The sequence below is a fragment of the Octopus sinensis genome, linkage group LG2, assembly GCF_006345805.1.
Source record: "Octopus sinensis linkage group LG2, ASM634580v1, whole genome shotgun sequence".
Taxonomy (NCBI): domain Eukaryota; kingdom Metazoa; phylum Mollusca; class Cephalopoda; order Octopoda; family Octopodidae; genus Octopus; species Octopus sinensis.
Genome location: NC_042998.1, coordinates 93,856,156 through 93,880,120, shown reverse-complemented (window position 1 = coordinate 93,880,120; position 23,965 = coordinate 93,856,156). Strand labels below are relative to the sequence as shown.

Below are 23,965 nucleotides of genomic sequence, written 5' to 3'. Positions count from 1 at the left end.
CTTATTTTATCTGTCTCTCTTGTTGAACCGCTAAGTTACGGGGACGTAAACACACCAGCATCGGTTGTCAAGTGATGTTGGGGGGACAAACACACACACACACACACACACACACACCACACACACACACACACACACACACACACACACACACACACACACACACACACATATATATACATATATACAATGGGCTTCTCTCAGTTTCCGTCTACCAAATCCACTCACAAGGCTTTGGTCGGCCCAAGGCTATAGTAGAAGACACTTGCCCAAGGTTCCATGCAGTGGGACTGAACCCAGAACCATGTGGTTGGTAAGCAAGCTATTTACCACACAGCCACTCCTGTATTCAAATTCAAGCAGAGTAGCTTTTATTATTTACTTGTTTCAATCATTGAAAAGTGGCCATCCTGGGGCACCACTTTGAAGGGTTTAGTTGCACAACTCATCCCCAGTACTTATTTTTGAAGTCTAGTGCATACACTATCATTCTATTTTGCTAAACTGCCAAGCTACCAGGATGTAAACAAACCAGCATTGGTTGTCAAGCAGTTGTGGGGAACAAACACAACACACACACATGTGCATACGCGTGCACATATATGGGAGGGGTTTCATCACAGTTTCCATCTACCAAATTCATTCACAAGGCACTGGTTGACCTGGGGCTATAGTAGAAGATACTTGTCCACGGTACCATGCAGTGGGACTAAACCCAAAGCCATATGGTTACAAAGCAAGCTTTTAACCACAAAGTCATGCCTGTTCTTATGGAAAATTAGAAATATATCAAAGGAGTCATTGCTATTGCTGTGATTGAACGTTTATTTTTAAACTTATTCTCTATTTATTTTTTCATCATCATCATCATTTAACGCCCATTTTCCATACTAGTATGGGTTGGATGGCTTAACAGGAACTGGGAAGGTCAGGGCCCACACCAGGTCTATAGTTTGTTTTGGCCTGGTTTCTACAGCTGGATGCACTTCCTAATGCCAACCACTTTACAGAGTGTACTGGGTGCTTTTTATGTAACACCACCACTAGTGCTTCTTTTATGTAGCACCACAACCAGTGCTTTTTACATGGTACCATCATTCTTGAAATGTCAAAATTTTTTCCATACATCTATGACCTGGTTGCTGATACAGATCTAATGTCAATAATCAGGTCACAGTTGTGTGCTGAAAATTTTGACATCTCAAGAAATAAATGTTAAAGTGTATTTCTAAAAGAGATCTTCAGTGATATAAGTGTTTTGGTTTCAATATAGCTTCTTAGATGAAAAGAGGATCGTTTTTAACCAGCACCTAAAATTTACACACTTTCAGGTTCTGAATATTATAGTAAAACTTTAGATATGTTTGTCAATAAATCCAACACTTTACAACACTAGGAAGTTGGTTTTTATTGTTTTACAAATGAAATATAAGCTAAATAGACACAAGCATGGCTGTGAGGTAAGAAACATGCTTTTCAACCACATAGTTCCATGTTCAGTCCATCTGTGTGGCACCTGTAAGTGGATTTGGTAGACAGAAGCTGAAAGAAGCCTGTCATATATATATATATATATTTTATGTGTGTGTGTGTGTGTGAGTTTTCCCCTCCCCCACCAACCATTGCTTGGCAACTGATGTTGATGTGTTTATGTCCCTGTAACTTAGCAGTCCGGCAAAAGAAACTGATAGAATAAGTACTAGGCTTACAAAGAATAAGTCCTGGGATTGATTTCTTCAACTAAATACCTTTAAGGTAGTGCTCCAGCATGGCCACAGTCAAATGACTGAAACAAGTAGAAGAATAAAAGAATAAACAGCAAACACTGATAGTGACATTATTTCCAGGTTCAGTTCCACTACGTGGAACCTTGGGGAAGTGACTTCTACTATAGCCTCGGGCTGACCAAAGCCTTGTGAGTGGATTTGGTAGACGGAAACTGAAAGAAGCCCAGTGTATATATATATATATATATATATACATATGTATATATATATATGTGTGTGTGTGTGTCTGTGTTTATCCCCCCAACATCGCTTGACATCTGATACTGGTGTGTTTACATCCCTGTAACTTAGTGGTTTGGCAAAAGAGACTGATAGAATAAGTACTAGGCTTACAAAGAATAAGTTCTGGGGTCAATTTGCTTGACTAAAGGCAGTGCTCCAGCATGGCCACAGTCAAATGACTGAAAGGAATAAAGGCATAAAAGAATATACCTTTTGTTTTTTTTTCTTGACTGTAAATCTGCTTTATTCAAAATAGTTAACGATTACATAAAAATTCAATAGTTTTGTAATAAGTATATGTTCACAGTTTGTTTAAGCTTAAACAGGTCCATATTGGCTCCTGTGCTGGTTTTCTGCAAGTGGCCATATGACCAAACCCATCTGTGCTGATTGAAAGCTTTAACTCTTTAGCATTTAAACCGGCCATATCCGGCCAAAAGTATTCTGCCTGTTTTATGTTCAAACTAGCCTTATATGGTCTCTCACACCAACCCTACAATATCATTTTAAAAATTAACAGCTACCTCATCAAAATCTCAAAGCTACAAGATAATGCCTGATTAGTTCAAGGCAATGTGGATGAAAAAGCATTAATTTTGGTAGAATAATGTGAACACTAAAGGGTTAAGTTATCCAATCAGACCATTTGCCAGACCAGAAAAGTATGGTGTGTTTTGAGTCACCCTACTGCTATAAATAAAGAAATTCCTCTATGCAATTTTGCAGAGAGAATTGTCTGCAGAGATTTTTTAGACTCATTGTTTTGTTCTTTTCCTGTGCACATCATCATGTACAAACTGCATAAGGGACCATTGTATTTTTGCTAACAATATTATTCATGTTGTACCAGTAGACTGTATCATCTATTAGTGGAGAAATAAACATGGCCACCAATTTTAACCTGTGTCTTTGTATTTCTTGGTGGTCTTAATCATGACTCATTTCAAACCAGAAGATTATAATATTACCAGTACCATAGCCACATCACCATTCCCTACTAAAGTTTCATTAAATCTCTTATTATAAAAGGCAGATTTTATCTGCCTCCCTTTGTCTCTTATAGAAATCTACAATATAGGATTTCTTCAATTACAATTTACCTAGCATTTTTAAGAGTAGAATGCATCGGGTTTTGCCAGGTCCACTTTTTAAAATTTCAACCCCAATTAAGCAAAATTTAGAGAAAACTCACATTGTGGTGTATGAGTCAAATGTTTCTCTTAGTGTGGTCTACAGCACACGCACACACACAGTGTGCAACGAATAAAGTGAAAGTAATTCACTGTGTGTGTGTTGACAGGTAGACAATAGAATGTGATGGCGATGGCGATGTAATATTTGTTTCTGTCTATGACGCTGATAGATACATGAGTAAAATGTATGGGAAGCTAAGAGATAAGAGTGAGTGAAAATGTTCTTGGAAGAGAGTAAATAGCGAGAGAGTGATTTGAGGAAGACTTTACATTAAATAACCGTAGTGGCTTGTCAAATGAAGAGTGAAAGGGTACTGGAGGAAATAGGGTGAGTGAGGAAGATGGCCCCTAGCAACCACACCTTTTAAGATAGGGATTTCTAAAGTAGCCCACGAGCATCGTCACCTCATTCTACATGTCCCTGTAAATTTTGGATCGAATCGGACGGGATAAAGTTATCTCTAAGAAACAGAAAGATCGCCCAAAAGTGTATATAGATATTTAAATGTATTTATATATTCATCTATACACACATGTATGTATAATGTGCATGTATATATTTCCATAGAGGTAACCATTCAATCCATACAAAGTTTTTTAGGACGAAAATATCTCTTATTATAAAAGGCAGATTTTATCTGCCTCCCTTTGTAACTTATAGAAATCTACAATATAGGATTTTTTCAATTACAATTTACCTAGCATTTTTAAGAGTAGAATGCATCGGGTCATGCCAGGTCCAGTTTTTAAAATTTAAACTCCAATTAAGCAAAATTTACAGAAAACTCACATTCTGGTGTGTATGTCAAATGCTTTTCTTAATGTGGTTTACACCACACGCACACGCACACACACAGTGTGCAACGAATAAAATGAAAGTAAATAGCGACAGAGTGATTTGAGGAAGACTAAACTGAAAGTATTTAAACCACTACTCAAAAAATAAAAAAACACAGCAAACAGAAACAAATAAATACATAACGATTTACTCCTCACACAATTTCTTCAATTAGAGTTTACCTAAGATTTTTGAAAGTACTCCATTCGGTCATGCCATAATATATTTCTTTCAATTTCACCCCCAATTAAGACAAAATTCGAGAAAACTCAATATTTTAACATTTCACTCCAAAAGCATTGATGTACATGTGTGCGTGCGTGAGTGTGTGTGTGTGTGTGTGTGTGTGTGTGTGTGTGTGTGTGTGTGTGTGTTTGATGGGTTGTGCGACACAGAAAGTGTGGTGTGTAAGTGAAGTGCTTTTGTTAGTGTGTGTAAAGAGACAGACAGAGTGAAAGACAGAAATAACTGAACTTTTTTTATTCACTTTTTGTAGTGAGTGACTGAGAGAGAAAAGAGAGAGAGAGGTTATGTATGTATATATGTATGTATGGCTTCAGTGACACACACACACACACAAAAACACATACCTACGTACACCTAAAGCACGCACACACACACACACACAAGCGGAGCGCGAACTTCAAAATTTTGGTAGTATTAATTTGCGAGCGTACTTCTAAGCGCGCGTAATTGAAAGTTTTCACTATGATATTATCACGTGCGAAAAAATTCGAAGGGTTTTGAACAATTGAGATACAGATGTCACGCCTGTATTGAAACCATTGCTAAGCTGCCGTAATTGCTTAATTAAGACTTTGTTTAAATTGAAAGGGGCAAATATGTGACGAGGTTGAAAAAAAATACCCCAGAAAAAAAAATGTACTGCTGGTATTTATATAATTCACTACTATTTTGCTACAATGTTATGAAAAAGAAAAAAATTTAGGTATGTAAATCGAATTCGCCACCCCCTTTTCCCAGTTCGCGTTTGTGTAAAAAAAATTATTATTTAAGTTTTAAAAATTATTTACTTTGTTCAAAAAATATTAATATTAATTAATTTTCAAGAACTATTTAATTTTATTCTGTAAAATAGTAATTAATTCATTTATCTGTAAATCCGCGAGGTTGTTACTCAGGCACCTAGAATGGTAACCTTCAACTAACACTATCTCCTCCGAGACCCTGCGGCGCAAGTTGACCAAAATTGAGAGTATGGTAGAAGAAGGGTTGCTCTTCCTTCCGTAGAACATAAAATTCAAATCGGACCATGTTAACACCAAAAATTATTTACATCAAAAAGATGCTTTTTTCTATGAAAATCCCTATTTTTTACGAATTTTTCACTGCTGTGTCGCCACTTTTCGGTGTATTTCGACCAGAAAAATGTTCACAAAATTTTTACTTTTCAAAATTACAATTCCAGCGGGTCGAAACAAACCCGAGCAACGCCGGGCGATACTGCTAGTTTATATATAAAAGAAAGGTTGTGTGTCTGTCTACTCCGATTTAGATTCCTAACTACTCCCACATTTTGCGATGCAGTTTAACCAAAACCGGGTATCTTATAGTCGTGATTCATTTCGAGCCCTTCTGGGTATTAGCGCGCGTCTACGATGAGTCTATGATTTTACAAATAATTTACCATCATTTTTTTCCATTTTAATGCATATTTTTTTAATAAAGGGAAGTAACTCTCAAACTTCACACCAATATGCGTGCTCATATGCGACGTAATATCACATCAGCAGCATTTCCTCACACCCTCCTTGCACTTGGCGAAGGCAAAATACCAGGGGATGAAAATGGTAATATTGCCATCGATTCCATTTGTAACATTGTTAAGACGCCTTCTGATCTCAGAGATGCAGTGTTCCCAGATCTACAAGCTAATTATCAGAATATGGATTGGATTGGCAAAAAGGCTATACTGGCCCCGAGGAATAAAACTGTTCACCATATTAATGATGAAATGCTAAAACTCATTCCTGGGGAAGTCTATGTATATCAGTCTATCGATACAACTCCTGACCCAGAGGACGTCATCAACTATCCAATAGAGGTACTCAATTCCTTTGAGCACCCCGGACTACCACCACACTTTCTCAAACTTAAAGTTGGTGCCCCTATAATGCTCATCAGAAATTTGGTTCCCCCAAAACAATGCAATGGCACACGTTTGATCGTTAAGTCCTTATCTCCCACCGTAAACTTATATCAATATTTGCCTGAATAATCATCATAATTCAGTGCAATCATTAACAGTACTTTCAAGCAATTCAGCCCCGAGCAACGCCGGGCAATTCTGCTAGTCTTATTATAAAAGGCAGATTTTATCTGCCTCCCTTTGTCTCTTATAGAAATCTACAATATAGGATTTCTTCAATTACAATTTACCTAGCATTTTTAAGAGTAGAATAAATCGGGTCGTGCCAGGTCCAGTTTTTAAAATTTCAACCCCAATTAAGCAAAATTTAGAGAAAACTCACATTGTGGTGTGTAAGTCAAGTGCTTTTCTTAGTGTGGGCTATAGCACAACACACACACACACACACACACACACAGAAAGGGAGCGATCTGCTTCACTCACGCTATCACTCTAATTTTTACTCCTTTCTCTTTGCAAGTGTGCAACGATTAAAGTGAAACTATTTCTATAAAACGAGAGAAGTGTACCTTAAACCACTACTAAAAAAAAAACACAGCAAACAGAAACAAATAAATACATAACGATTTACTCCTCACACAATTTCTTCAATTAGAGTTTACCCATGATTTTTCAAAGTACTTTCATTGGGTCATGCCATACAAAATTTCTTTCAATTTTACCCCCAATTAAGACAAAATTCGAGAAAACTCAATATTTTAACATTTCACTCCGAAAGCATTGATGTACATGTGTGCCTGCGTGAGTGTGTGTGTGGGTCATTCCTCACACACACGCATACACATACATATATGACAGTGACAAACACAAACGTTTCAAACAACTACATACAAACACGTGTGTGTTTGTTATTAGTAAAAAAGGCGCCAAACACAACTCACTTCTCATTCCAACACATTTGCAAAGACACACGGACGGTCGAATTGCTATAACAATACAGAAAAGGTAAATTGGTTTTTAATTTACTTTCTGTCGTTAAATTTTGGTAGTATTAATTGGCGAGCCGAGCTTCTTTCAGTATATATTTATACATACATAAATATATACACATATTCTGTATATATTTTATTATATAATATTATATATAGATATATGTATATATAATTGCAGTATGAAACAGTGTTTATGTATAAACAGACGGCACTTATATATAGTTATTAATAAATGTATGCATCCGTTTAAAAGAAAAACCAAAAAATATTTTATTCATTATAAATGTTGTGTTCAAAATAACATTTTCTTTTAAGAATGTGTATATAACAAAGTATGTGTATATAACTACGTGGCTTATATCTTTATATATAAAAGTGAAGTTGTGTGTCTGTCTCCTACGATTTAGATTCCTAACTACTCCCACATTTTGCGGTGTAGTTTAACCAAAACCGGGTATCTTATAGTCGTGATTCATATCGAGCCCTTCTGGGTATTAGCGCGCGTCTACGATGAGTCTACGATTAAAAAAAAATTTACCATTATATTTTTCCATTTTAATGCATTTTTTTCGCTATTATATAAGGGAAGTAACTCTCTAAAAATATCTACGATGTGTCAACGATTTAAGAAAAAATTTACCTTAATTTTTTTTCCATTTTTAATGCATTTTTTGCTATTTTTTGGCTATAAATCTCTAAAAATGCTTATATAGTTATTTCCCTTACAAACCCGAGCAACGCCGGGCGATACTGCTAGTATATATCTAAAAAGTAATATCTAAAAAGGCTTGCCAGTCTACCTCATGGTCCCTACAGATAAAATGGGAAAAGTAAATTACCTGTACAATACTTTATTGACATTAATTGTAATATATATCAAAGAATATAGTCGATGTTTAATGATGTGAGACTGGGTAAATATTTTCTTGTATTAATTTAATTATACATCATTCTTTCTTCTGTACTTAAGAAAATGATGTCACTGAAACAACCATAATAAAGTATTCCTACTGCATGGCACCATGAGCAAGTGCTGTCTAATGTGGACCCAGTTCAACCAAAGACTTATGAATGGATTTGATCAATGGAAACTGAAAGAAACCTGTCAGATATATTTATAAGTGTGTTTGTGTGTGAGGGGGGGGGCTGTGTTTGTGTGTGTGCACATATATACACACACACACACATATACACATGTATGTATATGAATGTGTGTGTGTATGTATTTGTAATTGCATGTTTGTGTCACCTTGTTTTGACATCATGCAGTAATTGTGACTGTGACCCTCATATAAGCAGAATCTTTTGTTTCCAGTATGTAAATATGTTCAGCCATAGGGAGATATTAACTTCCTTAGAAAAAGTGAGGGTTTGACAGCTAGAGAGGGATGTTGGGCAGCATCAACATCCAGGTACATTACAACTGTGTAGACTAAAGCAATAGGAAACAAAGTGCCTTGTTCAAGTGCCACCTGATTCAGGAATTGAACCTGCCTCTTATGAACATAACCCAAATACCCCAAGCACTAGGCCATGCACCTTTAAAAATTGGAAATTTAGTAAAATAAAGTTTTCAAATTTTGGCACTGGGTTAGCAAATTTTAAGGAAAAGTGGGAGTCGATAACATCAACCTCAGTGTACAAGTGGTATTTTATTGAACCCAAAAGGATGAAAGGCAAATTGAACTCAGCATAATTTGAACTCAGAACATAAAAACAGATGAAATACCGTTAAGCATTTTGTCTAGTGCACTAACAATTTTTCCAGCTTGTCACCTTAATTTATTAAAATAATCCAAGCTTACCTTCAGGAACAATGTTGGGTTGTTGAATACAGGAAACAGCTGATGCTTCAGATAGTGAACAATTTGCATTGTTATTGGCAGTAAATGGACAATCAGTGATTTTAGATTCAGTTCCCTGGCAGTTTAATTGAGTAATTTCTATTGGGTATCTTGGAGGAGGTTGGTACTGAGTATTGATGCTTGGAAGAGCATATTTCTCGCTGAAATAGTTGATATAACAGACATTAAAAGTATATCTTTCCCCTGTGGAAAGTTGTCATTGTGGCTGTGAATATAGTTTAGATTATGGAATATACATACATAAATACATGGTGGTTGCCTACTCTTTATGCAGAGTTTTACCACCTCCTGTATGTACCACCTTAGAAACATCATAGCATCTGATGTGGCTTTTTAAACCAGACAATGTTTTGAAAAGACACCCACACAGATTGCATATCCAATTTGGATCACCAAGAGCTGCAGTTAAGTTCTGATCTTTGTGGATCTTAAAATGTCTTTTGAGGCTTCTGTTAGGTTTGTAGACCCTCTAGCATACATTGCATTGAAAGGTGTGCACAGACATATAGGCAGAAAAGTTGGTGAAAGTTTTCCATGGATTCGCAAATGAGATTTGAGCCCAGCAAAGAAAGGCATGGTCTGTCACAAGCTGTGCACACAAAACGGTCATTGTGATTCACCTTCTCAACCATAACATTCTTACATACATACATGCATACATACACACATTATATATATATATATATATATATATATAATATATATATGTGTGTGTGTATACAGGTCTATGTATTTATATATATATATATATATATATATATATATATATATGTATATATATATACACACACATACATCCTGTATATGTATATATAAATTCGATGACTGGCATCCATTCTAGCGGGGTGCAAAGAGTGCCATACAAGTGTGATCATTGACAGAGCGGCTAACTGACTTCCATGCCGGTGGCACGTAAAAGGCACCATCATAGCGTGAATGTTACCAGCATCGCTGTACTGGCACCTGTCAAGACCTTTGAAAAGGTTGCAAGACGCAACGAAAATTTCAGGAAAATAGAAATAAGAAATAAGTGGAAATTTTACCGGTGAGTGTTTTACATTATAAGGCACAAAAAGAAAATGACTTTCCCCAAACACAACAGTATATATATCATCATCATCACTATCATCAACTCTCTTTACTCTTTTACTTGTTTCAGTCATTTGACTGCGGCCATGCTGGAGCACCGCCTTTAATCGAGCAACTCGACCCCGGGACTTATTCTTTTTGTAAGCCTAGTACTTATTCTATCGGTCTCTTTTGCTGAACCGCTAAGTAACGGGGACATAAACACACCAGCATCGGTTGTCAAGCGATGTTGGGGGGACAAACACAGACACACAAACAAACACACATACATATATATATATATATACATATATACGACAGGCTTCTTTCAGTTTCCGTCTACCAAATCCACCCTCAAGGAATTGGTCGGCCCGGGGCTATAGCAGAGGACACTTGCTCAAGATGCCACACAGGGGGACTGAACCCGGAACCATGTGGTTGGTTAGCAAGCTACTTACCACACAGTCACTCCTGCACCTGTATATATTTATATATATATATATATATATATATATATATATATATGTATATATATATACACACACATACATCCTGTATATGTATATATAAATTCGATGACTGGCATCCATTCTAGCGGGGTGCAAAGAGTGCCATACAAGTGTGATCATTGACAGAGCGGCTAACTGACTTCCATGCCGGTGGCACGTAAAAGGCACCATCATAGCGTGAATGTTACCAGCATCGCTGTACTGGCACCTGTCAAGACCTTTGAAAAGGTTGCAAGACGCAACGAAAATTTCAGGAAAATAGAAATAAGAAATAAGTGGAAATTTTACCGGTGAGTGTTTTACATTATAAGGCACAAAAAGAAAATGACTTTCCCCAAACACAACAGTATATATATCATCATCATCACTATCATCAACTCTCTTTACTCTTTTACTTGTTTCAGTCATTTGACTGCGGCCATGCTGGAGCACCGCCTTTAATCGAGCAACTCGACCCCGGGACTTATTCTTTTTGTAAGCCTAGTACTTATTCTATCGGTCTCTTTTGCTGAACCGCTAAGTAACGGGGACATAAACACACCAGCATCGGTTGTCAAGCGATGTTGGGGGGACAAACACAGACACACAAACAAACACACATACATATATATATATATATACATATATACGACAGGCTTCTTTCAGTTTCCGTCTACCAAATCCACCCTCAAGGAATTGGTCGGCCCGGGGCTATAGCAGAGGACACTTGCTCAAGATGCCACACAGGGGGACTGAACCCGGAACCATGTGGTTGGTTAGCAAGCTACTTACCACACAGTCACTCCTGCACCTGTATATATTTATATATTATTTAAAATGGCTTGATTCGGTTTCATGCTACTTACTTCAAGTTATGGAGGGCCTTTATGGGAACTGAATCAAACTGTTTTAAATAATACATACAAATTCTCCTAAATGTGTTGAGTGCTTCTTTTCTTTCATTTGCCCACTCATTTGTATACATACATACATACATACATACATACATATATAAATATGTACACATACATACATATATGAATATGTACTCATACATACATACATAAATATGTACACATACATATATAAATATAAATATAAATATAAATATATAAATATGTACACATACATATGTATATGTATATATGTGTGTACACATATATATGTTTGTGTATATGTATGTATGTGTTATGTGCCACATAAAAAGCACCACTCACTCACATCGCCTGTTCTTGTGCCACATAAAAAGCACTAAGTCCACTCCGCTGAGTGGTTGGAGTTAGGAAAAGCATCCAGCTCTAAAAATCCAACCATAACAGTCACAGAATTCTGATGCAGGCTTCAACTTGGTCGGCTCGTGTGGTACCGTCCCACCCATGCTAGCATGGAACACGGACATTAAATGATGATGACAATGATATATGTTTACACACACACACACACACATATTTATGCACACATTTATAATGATGTTTGCTGCAAGAAATGTCATGTCATATCTATTGATTATAGCTATCTATGATAGCCTTTAATCTGTCATTGTGCAGATCATTTGCAATTGCTTTGTAGGTGTGACAGCTTAAATGCTTGATAATGATTAATATTGAGCCAGGTGTTGTTTTTTTAATTTGACCAGTTATACTAGTATACTGTTTATATTTATTTTACTAATTAAAAGAATGTATGTAATTTTAACTTGATCTCAGTAGTAATGAGACTTAAATTATTGAAAAACTATCATTTAGGCGTAGGAGTGGCTGTGTGGTAAGTAGCTTGCTTATGAACTACATGGTTCCAGGTTCAGTCCCACTGCATGGAACCTTGGACAAGTGTCTTCTACTATAGCCTCAAGCTGACCAAAGCCTTGTGAGTGGATTTGGTAGGCAGAAACTGAAAGAAGCTTGTTGTATATATGTATATGTATATATATATATATATATATATATGTGTGTGTGTGTGTGTGTGTGTGTGTGTATATATGCTTGTGTGTCTGTGTTTGTCCCCCCCACCAACATCGCTTGACAACTGATGGTGGTGTGTTTACATCCCTGTAACTTAGTGGTTCGACAAAAGAGAGCAATAGAATAAGTACTAGGCTTACGAAGAATAAGTCCTGGGGTCAATCTGCACGACTAAATGCGGTGCTCCAGCATGGCTGCAGTTAAATGACTGAAACAAGTAAAAGAGTATATATATATATATATATATATATGAAGGCGCATGGCTCAGTGGTTAGAGCGTCGAGCTTACAATCGTGAGGTTGTGAGCTCGAATCCCGGACCGGGCTGCGTGTTGTGTTCTTGAGCAAGGCACTTTATTTCACGTTGCTCCAGTTCACTCAGCTGTAGAAATGAGTTGCGACGTCACAGGTGCCAAGCTGTATCGACCCTTGTCTTTCCCTTGGATAACACTGGTGGCGTGGAGAGGGGAGGCTGGTATGCATGGGCAACTGCTGGTCTTCCATAAACAACCTTGCCCGGACTTGTGTCTAGGAGGGTAACTTTCTAGGTGCAATCCCATGGTCATTCATGACCGAAGGGGGTCATAATATATATATATATAATATATATATATATATATATTTAAATATACATATATATGTGTGTGTGTCTTTCCTTGTCCACTACTTGACATCTAGTGTTGGTCTGTTTATGTGCCCATAACCTTGTGGGACTGGCAAAACAGACCAACAAAATAAATACCAGACTTAAAAAATAAGTACTGGGTTTAATTAATTCAACTAAACCCTTGAAGGTAGTGCCCTAGCATGGCCACAGTGCCATAACTGAAACAAGTAAAAGACAAAAGAAAGAATATATTGATAAATGATATATACTCATAACAGAGTTGTCTACAGACAACTTTGGCATCATTTAAATCCCAGTAGTCATCACATATTGATGTCCAACTTCCATTAAGGAATACTTCAACCAAACCAGCACCTTCAGTAACACCATTTAAACGTATCAAATTGGAAGAATTCTGACCTGTTAAAAAAAAATGCCTGCTTTAGTTTTTTTTTAATGGTAGTGATCTATACATGCATATTAGTTGATTTGATTGTTGAATATAGTTTCACCATTTTGTCACATGAGGTTTTTGGCCAATCAGAGACAGCATCCTGTAAGTCACCTTTACTTATACAAAAGTAAAACTCTTTTCCACCTCTTCTGTTTTCGGTGACTACAGGTGAGCTGTATTATTTCACTCTTTCTTGGTAGCTTTTATCTAGCAATTTGTTTATTTTGATAGAATAGGCCATCTTAAACTGAACAAGAATCATTTACCAATTGCTAAATTCCTACAGTTTAAATACATGTTTATTATTTGATTTTACACCATTACCAATGACCATTTATTTACTTGCCTACATTTGATGCTACAAACCAGAAAATATGATCACTTCTATACTTTTCATTAAATTTGTAGAACACAATTATGTACCTATATTCTCACAAATACATTTACGAAAGTTTATTTTGATTGATGTAAATTTAGATCTTTTATAATCTATGCTGAATTCTGTTATATTTTAAACATGTAGTCACTTATATTTATTACTGAACTATTTTACAAAGAAAATTGTAGGTAAGACAAGAACTGAGAGAAAGAGGAAGTGGAAGAAGGAGGAAGTGGAGGGAGGAGGAGGGAATATTTTTAGAGAAGAAAAAGAAAAAAGGGGTTATAAGAAGAGAGAATACTGCTTCAATGTAAGATCATACTTAACGGTGTTTTGGGGTTTTCAAGTCAGCTAGTATGTACATATCCATGTGAAGAGTTCATTTTTTAGAGTTCAAGCTAACGTTAGCAACGAGATTTCTTTTGGAATTTGTGCTCTCTTGCAGACAAAAACAGCACTTTTTGGTCCCGTTTCACTCTTCATCTAATTAGAGTCCTCCCAATATTTGTTGACATATAACACACACGCACACTCACACGATGTTGTACTAAGTACATAAAAGTATCACAACTAGCATTAAACATTGATCTCTGTACATTACTATGTGTATTGCATCTAGTCAAAAATCATACTCATTTGGTCACCCACACCAGTCTAGAATAATAGAATAATAGAATTAGTAGCATTTATTTCACAGAAGAAATCATAATACCAATAGTAAGATGTATTTACATTTAAAACGTTTTTTTATTTCATTTTATAGTCATTTGACTAAACGTATCTTTAGCTTTTATAATCTGGCAGAACAAGTTATTTTACATGTGATTTGTTTTTCAAAAAGGTTGAATATAGGCGCAAACATGGCTGCAGCCACTTTGTTTCAAGTTCGGTCCCATGTGTGAAACATTGGGCAAGTATCTTCTACTGTAGTTCCGAACCGACCAATGACCTATGAATTTGGTAGAGAGAAACTATGGAAAGTTGTCGTGTGTGTGTAAGTATATATATATATATATTTGTGTGAGTGAGTGTGTGTGTCTTTGTGTTTGAGATTGTTCTCCTTCCACCAATTGACAATCGGTGTTGATTTGTTTAGGTTCCGGTAACTTAGCAGTTCGGCAAAAGTAGCCGAGAGAATAAGTACCAACATTTAAAAAAAATAAAAAATAGTGCTGGAGATGATTTGTTCGACTGAACATTTCAAGGTCCCGGCATGGCCGCATTCCAATGACTAAAACAAGTGAAAAGAAAAAACGAGAAAGAAAGAAAATAGACTGTATTAAAGAAGAGTTAGAATCTTACGTTTGATACTGAAGTGGTGATTCAAACTAAATTGGCTATCTAATGCCAATAACAGAATTTAAAGAATCTTTAGAAAAGTTAAATAGTATCAATAAATGCACTTACAAACTGTTACTTGGTTGTCAACTGCGGATGTGCAGCTTATCATTACATCTTGTTTATGAGTGCAATCGTGGGTACCAAGGGGACTGTATTGACAATCCAAAATAGTCTTTTCGTTCCCAACACATCGGACATCATCCATCCAGATATTACCTTTGCCGACTTCGTAACTTTCAGCAGGAAGAACTTTCCCAGATCTTCCAAAAAAAAAACAAAAATTCCAATTACGCATGTGTATTCATATATACGTACATCACATACGTATATCAATATAACGTATGTATGTATGTATGTATGTATGTATGTATGTATGTATGTATGTATGTATGTATGTATGTATGTATGTATGTGAAAAAGAAGAACGAAAATGTTACTTTTTTAAAATTAGGTACATTTAAATTTCTTTATATAAATACATTAAAAAATGTTTTTGTTTCACATGCTTCAGTTTTTGAAAAATCTTATCAAAAAAATTATTAATAAATGTGGATCAACATGGTTAAATGATCAAATGTTCACAAAATTGAATGATATAAAAAATGATAGGCGAATAATATAAAAACTATGGATCACCAACAGTTCAGTCATATTAGAGACAGAGAGAGAAAAAAAGGAAAAGAAGAGAGTAAAGAAAATGGGGTTTGTTCCAGTTTCTGTTATCTTGCATGTGATTTTTTTCCTGTTTCGCTTGTGATTGTTGAAATGAGTTGGATATGTATGTAGATAAATTTATTAAGAACAATTACGAGTTTTTTCAAATTCAGATGCAATATATATATGTATGTATGTATGTATGTATGTATGTATGTATGTATGTATGTATGTATGTATGTATGTATGTATGTATGTGTGTGTGTGTATGTATGTATGTATGTTTGTATGTATGTATACATATATATAAAAGAAGGAAAATACACACACTTTGCATAGTTTTAATATATTTTATATTGTGTTTGTCGACCGGTTTCGCTTTCGCTAATCATGACATTGAAATTATTGTAATTTCGAATTTTCTTAAGAAGATTTTAGTCCATGTTGTGTGTAGAGAAGTGTGTGACTGAATGATTCAACAAGTAAAAAATTCTAAGGGGAGATAATTGATGATCGTTATTATTGGGGACAGGGGAAGCAATTGCTCATCTTTCGAGAAGGGGATAATTAAATATACGCAAGAACTCAAAAACTACAGTAGTGAGATGAAATACGTACACTGATGGCTATGTGATCATGAATTAGAATATATACTGAGATCAAAGCTGGTTATGCATTCAAATTTAAACGTGTTCTGTATTTTTCGATGAACAAATTTTCTTTATTTAAACGTTCTTGTATAGAAATTGTTTCTTTAAACTGGTAGATGGGGAAAGCTGTGAAGTTTATTTGGATATTACCTGCACATCTCTCTATGTGTTCACTCAAAGGAATCTATCTGTATTGCGGGGACCAGATCTGTTCCTTATGCAATGTGGTTCTCCGTCTCAGTGTCATACTTACTTGTCCGATATAGTTATGTCCACAACATGAGCAAGTTATAATATAAATTAGATTCTCGGAAGCACAAGTGAAGTTGGTTTTAATTGTGAACCTCTTTCTTTGTTTGAATAGGAATTCCGAACCTTCCAGTAGGTTGGGACATGTTCCACAGTTTGGGCATCCTCATTTTTTAACCGTTGTTGTGTAAACGTTGTTGTGTTAACGTGGTTGTTGTGTAAAGCTCTGCATTTGCTAGAAGTCTTTTAATCGATTTGTGTTGCTTTCTACATTTGATGAATTTATGTGTTTTCAGAATGTTGTTAATTTTTTAATCTCTAATGAGCATAGGTAGATTTTGTACAATAGTGTTGTATGCTTCATTGTCTCTAGGGTTGTGAGTTGACATATACCCTAGTGTTTTGAGATGAGGTGTGGTGTTACTTTTTGTTGCCCTGTGTGTTTTAATGTCTAATTGCTTAGCACACTTAATTCCGTCTTTTTATAAGTGAAGGTGGATATTGTCTTTCAGTTAGTGTTGTTCTGAGGTCTTGAAGACGAAAGTCCTGAGTATTTCTATCAGACATTATTGTGCAATTCTTTTTTGCTAAACTAAAGGGGATATTTCTTTTGATGTGTTTCGGGTGGCATGAGCTAAAAAGGAGATATTGTTTCGGGTCCGTTGGTTTATGATAAACGTCAGTTATAATTTGGTTGTTGACTTTTTTTTATCATAATATCCAAGAAAGGGAGCTGTTTTTTTTACTATATTCCATTGTAAATTGAATGTTAGGGTTTACGTTATTTAGTATTGATTTAAAATTCCAAATGTTTATGGTCTCCTTCCAAATGATAAAGCAGTCATCCAGGTATCTTTTCCAGTTCTCTCTTATATAATAGTGAAATGGATATCCATACTTTTGCAGTGATACTTCATATATGGTGAATTCAAAATATCCCATTATTAGGTTCACAAGAACAGGGGCTGCTTTCGTTTCCATCGAAATTTCGCATTTTTAACGATAGTAAGTGTCATCAAATAGGAAATAATTGTTCTGAAGTATAAATTTTAAAGTTTCAATAATAAAAACCTGGTTTATGCGTTGTAGAAGTACTTCGGGATACTTTTCTAACCAGAATTTTATTGCTTCTATTCCATAGTCATGTGGGATGTTGGTGTAAAGATTAATAACATCTAAGGAAACCATTAGTTATTTTTGTTAGGTGCTCAAGCTCTAATGAAACTTTTGATGTATTTCAGCAAAGGTTTCAGTAGGATGTTTAGAAAATTGCTTTGGCGGTGGGTTTCACAGGCTGGGCTTGCTATAACGGGTCTTAATTTTAAGTCTTCTGGCGCTTAGATATTTATGTATTTACCTGGTGATCGTTTGCAGGCTTCATTAACTATCTTGCTCTTGTGTATTTTAGGTAGGCCAAAACATGACTAGGTTTACATTTAAAGTTCGTGATATCATTTTCTTTTTCTGTAGGGCCTTTTCCATATAAGAGTATTAAGGATGCAAACTTTTTCATTATTTTTTGTTGTTTATAGTTTACAACTTTTTCGTAGAAAGTATCGTTTTCTAGCATGGATAATACTAGGTTTTTGTGATATTCTGTGTCAATCAGGACTACAGCACTTCCTTTGTTGCATATTTAGTTGCCAGTTCTTTGTCATTTGGTAATTCAATTATATTTTTCCATTTTAGCTTGTTGAGGTTTAAATCAATCTTTCGCTTATGGAAAGTATTTGGAAAATTTTGAATGTGGTCACAAAAGTCATCTAGTGTTTTATTCCTACCTTTAGGTGGAAGATAATTACTTCTGTTTTTAACCAGTGATTCATCCTCGTTGTTATAGTCAGTTAGTGCTTCTGTGAGTCGTAGTTTTCCGCAGAATTTCGGAATATTGTCTTTAATTTCATTGTGGTTAGATCATCGTGGGGTTGGGGTAAATTTTAATCCTTTAGCTAGTATACTGATTTTTGTTGCAGAGAGAATTTATTATTGAGTTGCAGATCAAAGAAATTAGAAATAAAAATATAAAAGAGGACCTTGCTTTAAAACTAAAATAAAAATTCTTCCTGTCTACATGCGTGTTCTTTTATTCTATATTAAATACGCATAGTGTATATAAAATGATTTGACCTTTGTACTCTTTTGATGTAAGATCTTGTGCAAGAAAAAATTTCAAGGATATCTGGCCGCTGAAAGCGTTTTAAAGTTTTAAAGCGTTAGAAAAAGTTGATCTATTTTCTGAATGGCAAAGAATACAAAAAGCACGCACTAGTAGAACATACACACACGCAGATACCTACATGCATGCATGCATGCATACATACATATTTAAAATAATTAAGAAAAATTATATTAATGTATCTTGTCTGTTGAAGTTCCATATTTCGTCATCTGAAGAGAGCGCTGTATTTAAATTGATGTAATGATTGCATTGTTCAATTAAAAGGAGCGACTTGAAATGGTCGTACTGCGTTACTACTTGAAATCCTGTTACTTATTTTGATTTTATTCACCTTACTTCGAGGAGTGCAGATAACACCGGACTGACTTGGTGCTTCAATTTAGGTACCTAATTCAACTGAATCTTAATTACTACATACATACATACATACATACATACATACATACATACATACATACAAATAATACTTAGGTACAAATACATGCGCATGAACTCATACACATATGCGTGTACACCTACAAATACTGTATGGCATTATTATTTACTTAATAAATCGTCTGAATGTAGCATCAAGCGTTTTTTAATTCTTTTTTTTTTGTTAATATTTTACTGGAATAACAGAAATTTTACTGAAAGGAAATTCATTTGAGAAAGTCAGAGAAAGTAAAATTCTTATGAAACCGTCGCACTTACTTATAGTTGAGTGATTTGCATACAACGTAAGCATTTGTGTTGTCAAAGCCGTCGTCGCATATTGAACCCCAAGAAGATTTGTGAAATATCTCCACTCGGCCTTTGATGGTGTTTAAACCATTTGTCTCAAATGGAACGATTTTGACTGTAGTAAAAGATGTGTGAAGATTGGAATTAATCAATAGCTATAACAATGTGCATAAGTTTATTATTGTAGTAGATTGTGGATAGCAAGCACATCCTCACAATTATGATTCTCATTAGACTCTCATATAGCTTCATTAACCTTTAGCGTGATTTCTGAATTAAATCTAAGATTTTGCGTATGTTCTTTAACGTATAGAAAACGTTGCTCTTTGTCAAACATTAACAAAAATAATCATCCATTTTATTCCACAACACTAAACCGCTTTGTTGAGTAGTTGTCTATTCACAGCGCTTTTGTATGTTACAGATTATAAGGAGGATTTGAATTTAATTAGAGAGCTCGTGTAATAGAACTGTTGAAAGCCTCAAGAGATTAGAAATCGCGAAATTTACTTTGTGATAGATAATGTATTCACAATATGGATTATAACCCTCAAAGTTTTAATATGACTAATAAATGTCTCTATATGCATGATACGTTATATCATATGTTGGGAGGCGTAATGTCTTATTTCATGGTGATGCCAGTTTGAAACTTTCATACTAATAACCCAATTAACTATTATAAGAAAAAGTAGTTGCATGAATGTGTACATAGCTAAAAGGGAGAGTATTAGATTTAATTGCTTCCTAACATTGTTAACATTGTTAATTTCTGAGAGGATGCGTGATGCAGCAATTGTAGTAATATCAACAATATGACATAACGAAGTTCAAATGCTTAGTTTCCCAACCGAATCAACTAAATAAAATATCTAAGGAAGAGTTTAAATTCAGAATGAAGAGGATATATCTAAATATAATACTTTTGTTAGATCCACTGTAGTCTCAACAATGTCTACTATCTTTAATGATAATTGTAAGGATTTCAAACACTAGCATAAGACTACACATCTTTGAACGAGATGTAGTCGACTTAATTGACTCAGACAATGAAGCACAAATATCAGCATCAGCAGGTTTCGAAGGCAGACCTTAATGAAGGTAGCCACACGTTACAAAGTGTTTAATCCATTGCCTTATCGTTTCCTTCATTCCGTTCTCCCTACAACATGGGCAAACGACTTAACATTTTGGGATGGGGTCTAGTCGAGTAAGATGAAATGAATAAGTGATTAATGCTTATGCCAAGTTACTTGGATGGAATTGAAGTTCAGAAATGAAAGACAATTCCTGGGTATTTTTTGGTACTCTACTAAATCTACCACCGCCACTTTTACCTATAAGTATGATACTACAATGATAAAAAAATATGATATAAATGCGCTCTATTAAAGCCTAGCCAGGCTCATGGGCCCAGTTTTCCGGTTTCTATGGCGCATCTGTTCCCCAGCTGGACGGGACGCCAGTCCATCGCAGCGTTACTCATTTTTGCCAGCTGAGTGAACTGGAGCAACGTGAAATGAAGTGTTTTGCTCAAGAACACAACACGTCGCCCGGTCCAGGAATCGAAACCACAATCTTACGATCATGATGCTGACACCCTAACCACTAAGCCACGCGCCTCCACGATACTACAATGATAAAGGTAAAATAATTTCGAACGAGAACCATGATATTAAAGAGCAATGTTAATACTAACTAGAGCCTTTCAGATTGAAGGTAAATGTTGCACCATGTTTTTCTTAATGATCTTTCACGAAGGTACAGGGCTGTAAATTTGTGGAAGAGTGAGAATGAGACTTATCCATACTTGTCTTTAATAGCATTGAAGCGTAATGGAAAATAGATTTGCATTTAAAAAAAAGCAAAATCTGCTCATATATTCTGTTCACCTAATGCGTATCTTTGTATCTATGGCACATGTAGTTACATTATTAAAAAAAAAAGATTATATATCAGAATTAGAGTAGATGTCAGTTTGGTTTTAGCATAACACAGTCGGATGCTCAATTCTGGTCAAAGTCAACTTTACCCTTCATTCATCGGAGATTGACAAAATAAAACTTGGTTACGCACGCACACACACACACACATATATATATATACTAGCACTATGACCCGGCGTTGCCGGGTCTAGTGCTAGTGCTTGTTCGTTGCCGGGTTGCAGTAAAAATTTCTCACTAAATCAAAAGCTAAGTTTCTTATCACATTTGAGCCTGCGCCAGTTATGTTGTTTATGAGCTAGTTGGAGCTTTTTACGAGAGTAATTAATATTCATTGGACTTCGGCAATGCCCATATGCCCATAACTTTTGAGCATAAGGGATCGGTTTATTGATTTTTTAATGGCTTTCTAGGGTGACTGTGGAAATGAAAAGATCTTCACGACCGCCCTCAGACAGTTTTGAAAGCCCATAGAAAATGCGATCCTTTTACGTGAAAAACTGTGGATTTGTATAAAGGACACACAGATACACAGACATTTTGCCGTTTATAGATATAGAGATTACTTGCCAGCTTAAGAGTTTGGAATGCGGCAGGTATTTTTCCATTTGAATATGTCACTTATCTACATATGGTTTTGATTAGGTCACGGCATCGCCTTAATACTGTGATCTACTCATCGAGTATCCCCATTCTCACCGTACATTCACCTGTACATTCTCACCGAACAGTGTTGGAGACAGCCCAGTATATAAAAAATAAGTTCACCAAGATAAGTAAGAATCATCTATTCATAACATTGAATTAGTTTTTCTTTTTGTCTTCCTTTTTTTAAAAATTACAATCAAACTTTAAAGATGGGAGATTATTTTATTTCAATGTAGAAACAAATTTGTTCCTTACCGTTTGCGACTTGGCAGTTGTCACGTTTGACTAAGAATAACAGTAGCGTGCACAAGAGACAAATGTCTTTTTTCATATTGCACTGCTTCCAAGCAGAGTAACAGGTAAACCTGCAGATGGTGTTCTTCCACTCTCTTCACTCGGACTGTATGTGAAATCTGCATTACATATGAACATATATTTTGATATGAATGTTTTAAAGACATGTTTTAGATATTGAAAAGTAAATGAAGAGAATTAAAAAAAACACATTTCACTTATAGGTGAGGCACTTCAACTGAATAATGGGCTATGTTAATGAACAGTAACTCAAGATTCGACTGAGTCTTTATAGAAGCGCCTACTGAATTTACTTTTCAAAGAGTGCTTTAGTTAGACCATTATATCAAAAATAAAGTTCACCAATTTGGGTAAGAGGTTTAGTCGATTGCATCGACCCCAGTACTTGACTGGTACTTATTTTATCAATTCCAGAAGGATGAATAGTAAAGTTGACTTCGACAAGATTTGAATTGCGAAAGAAAAATGTCAGAAGAGATGCCCTGCTAACGATTCTGTCAGCTCTCCGCCCTTAATTTAAACTTGTTACAATAATACTCTCCAGTAAGGCGGCGAGCTGGCAAAAACGTTAGCACGCCGGGCGAAATGCTTAGCGGTATTTCGTCTGCCGTTACGCTCTGAGTTCAAATTCCGACATGGTCGACTTTGCCTTTCATCCTTCCGGGGTCGATAAATTAAGTACCAGTTACTAACTGGGGTCGATGTAATCGACTTAATCCGTTTGTCTGTCCTTGTTTGTCCCCTCTATGTTTAGCTCCTTGTGGGTAGTAAAGAAATAGGTATTTCGTCTGCCGTTATGTTCTGAGTTCAAATTCCGCCGAGGTCGACTTTGCGTTTCATCCTTTCGGGGTCGATAAATTAAGTACTAGTTACGCACTGGGGTCAATGTAATCGACTTAATCCGTTTGTCTGTCCTTATTTGTCCTCTCTGTGTTTATCCCCTTGTGGGTAGTAAAGAAATAGGTATTTCGTCTGTCTTTATGTTCTGAATTCAAATTCCGCCGCAGTCGACTTTGCCTTTCATCTTTTCGGGTTCGATAAATTAAGTACGAATTGCGTACTGGGTCGATCTAATCGACTGGCTGCTTCCCCCAAAATACTCTCCTTTTCTACTCTAGAGTAGAAAAGAATAATAGTCTCCAGTTAGATATATTAAACCGAAAAAATAATTAGAGCATCGGAAAAATGATTTTTTTTTGTATTTATTATTTGTTCCCAGCTCTTTATCGCCTGAGTTCAAATCCTGCGGAGGACAACTTTGTCTTTCATCCTTTTGGGGTCGATGAAAAAAGTACCAGTT

General features: G+C 35.6%; 1 protein-coding gene across 2 annotated transcripts in view; it reads right to left on the bottom strand.

Annotated features, from left to right (window-relative positions):
- Positions 1–23,965, bottom strand: part of LOC115232660 (deleted in malignant brain tumors 1 protein-like) — a 54,860-nt gene that overhangs the window by 9,864 nt on the left and 21,031 nt on the right. Inside the window, exons 2-6 of one of the 2 annotated variants that reach the window (XM_029802675.2) lie at positions 22,606–22,763; positions 19,730–19,874; positions 15,371–15,564; positions 13,400–13,550; positions 8,948–9,147 (exon numbers count right to left, since the gene is read on the bottom strand). In XM_029802675.2, the coding sequence (XP_029658535.1) occupies positions 8,948–9,147; positions 13,400–13,550; positions 15,371–15,564; positions 19,730–19,874; positions 22,606–22,681 (766 nt within the window). In that variant the 5' untranslated portion in view covers positions 22,682–22,763. The remainder of the gene's footprint in view (positions 1–8,947; positions 9,148–13,399; positions 13,551–15,370; positions 15,565–19,729; positions 19,875–22,605; positions 22,764–23,965) is intronic. The other variant, XM_036515507.1, reaches the window with a different exon arrangement.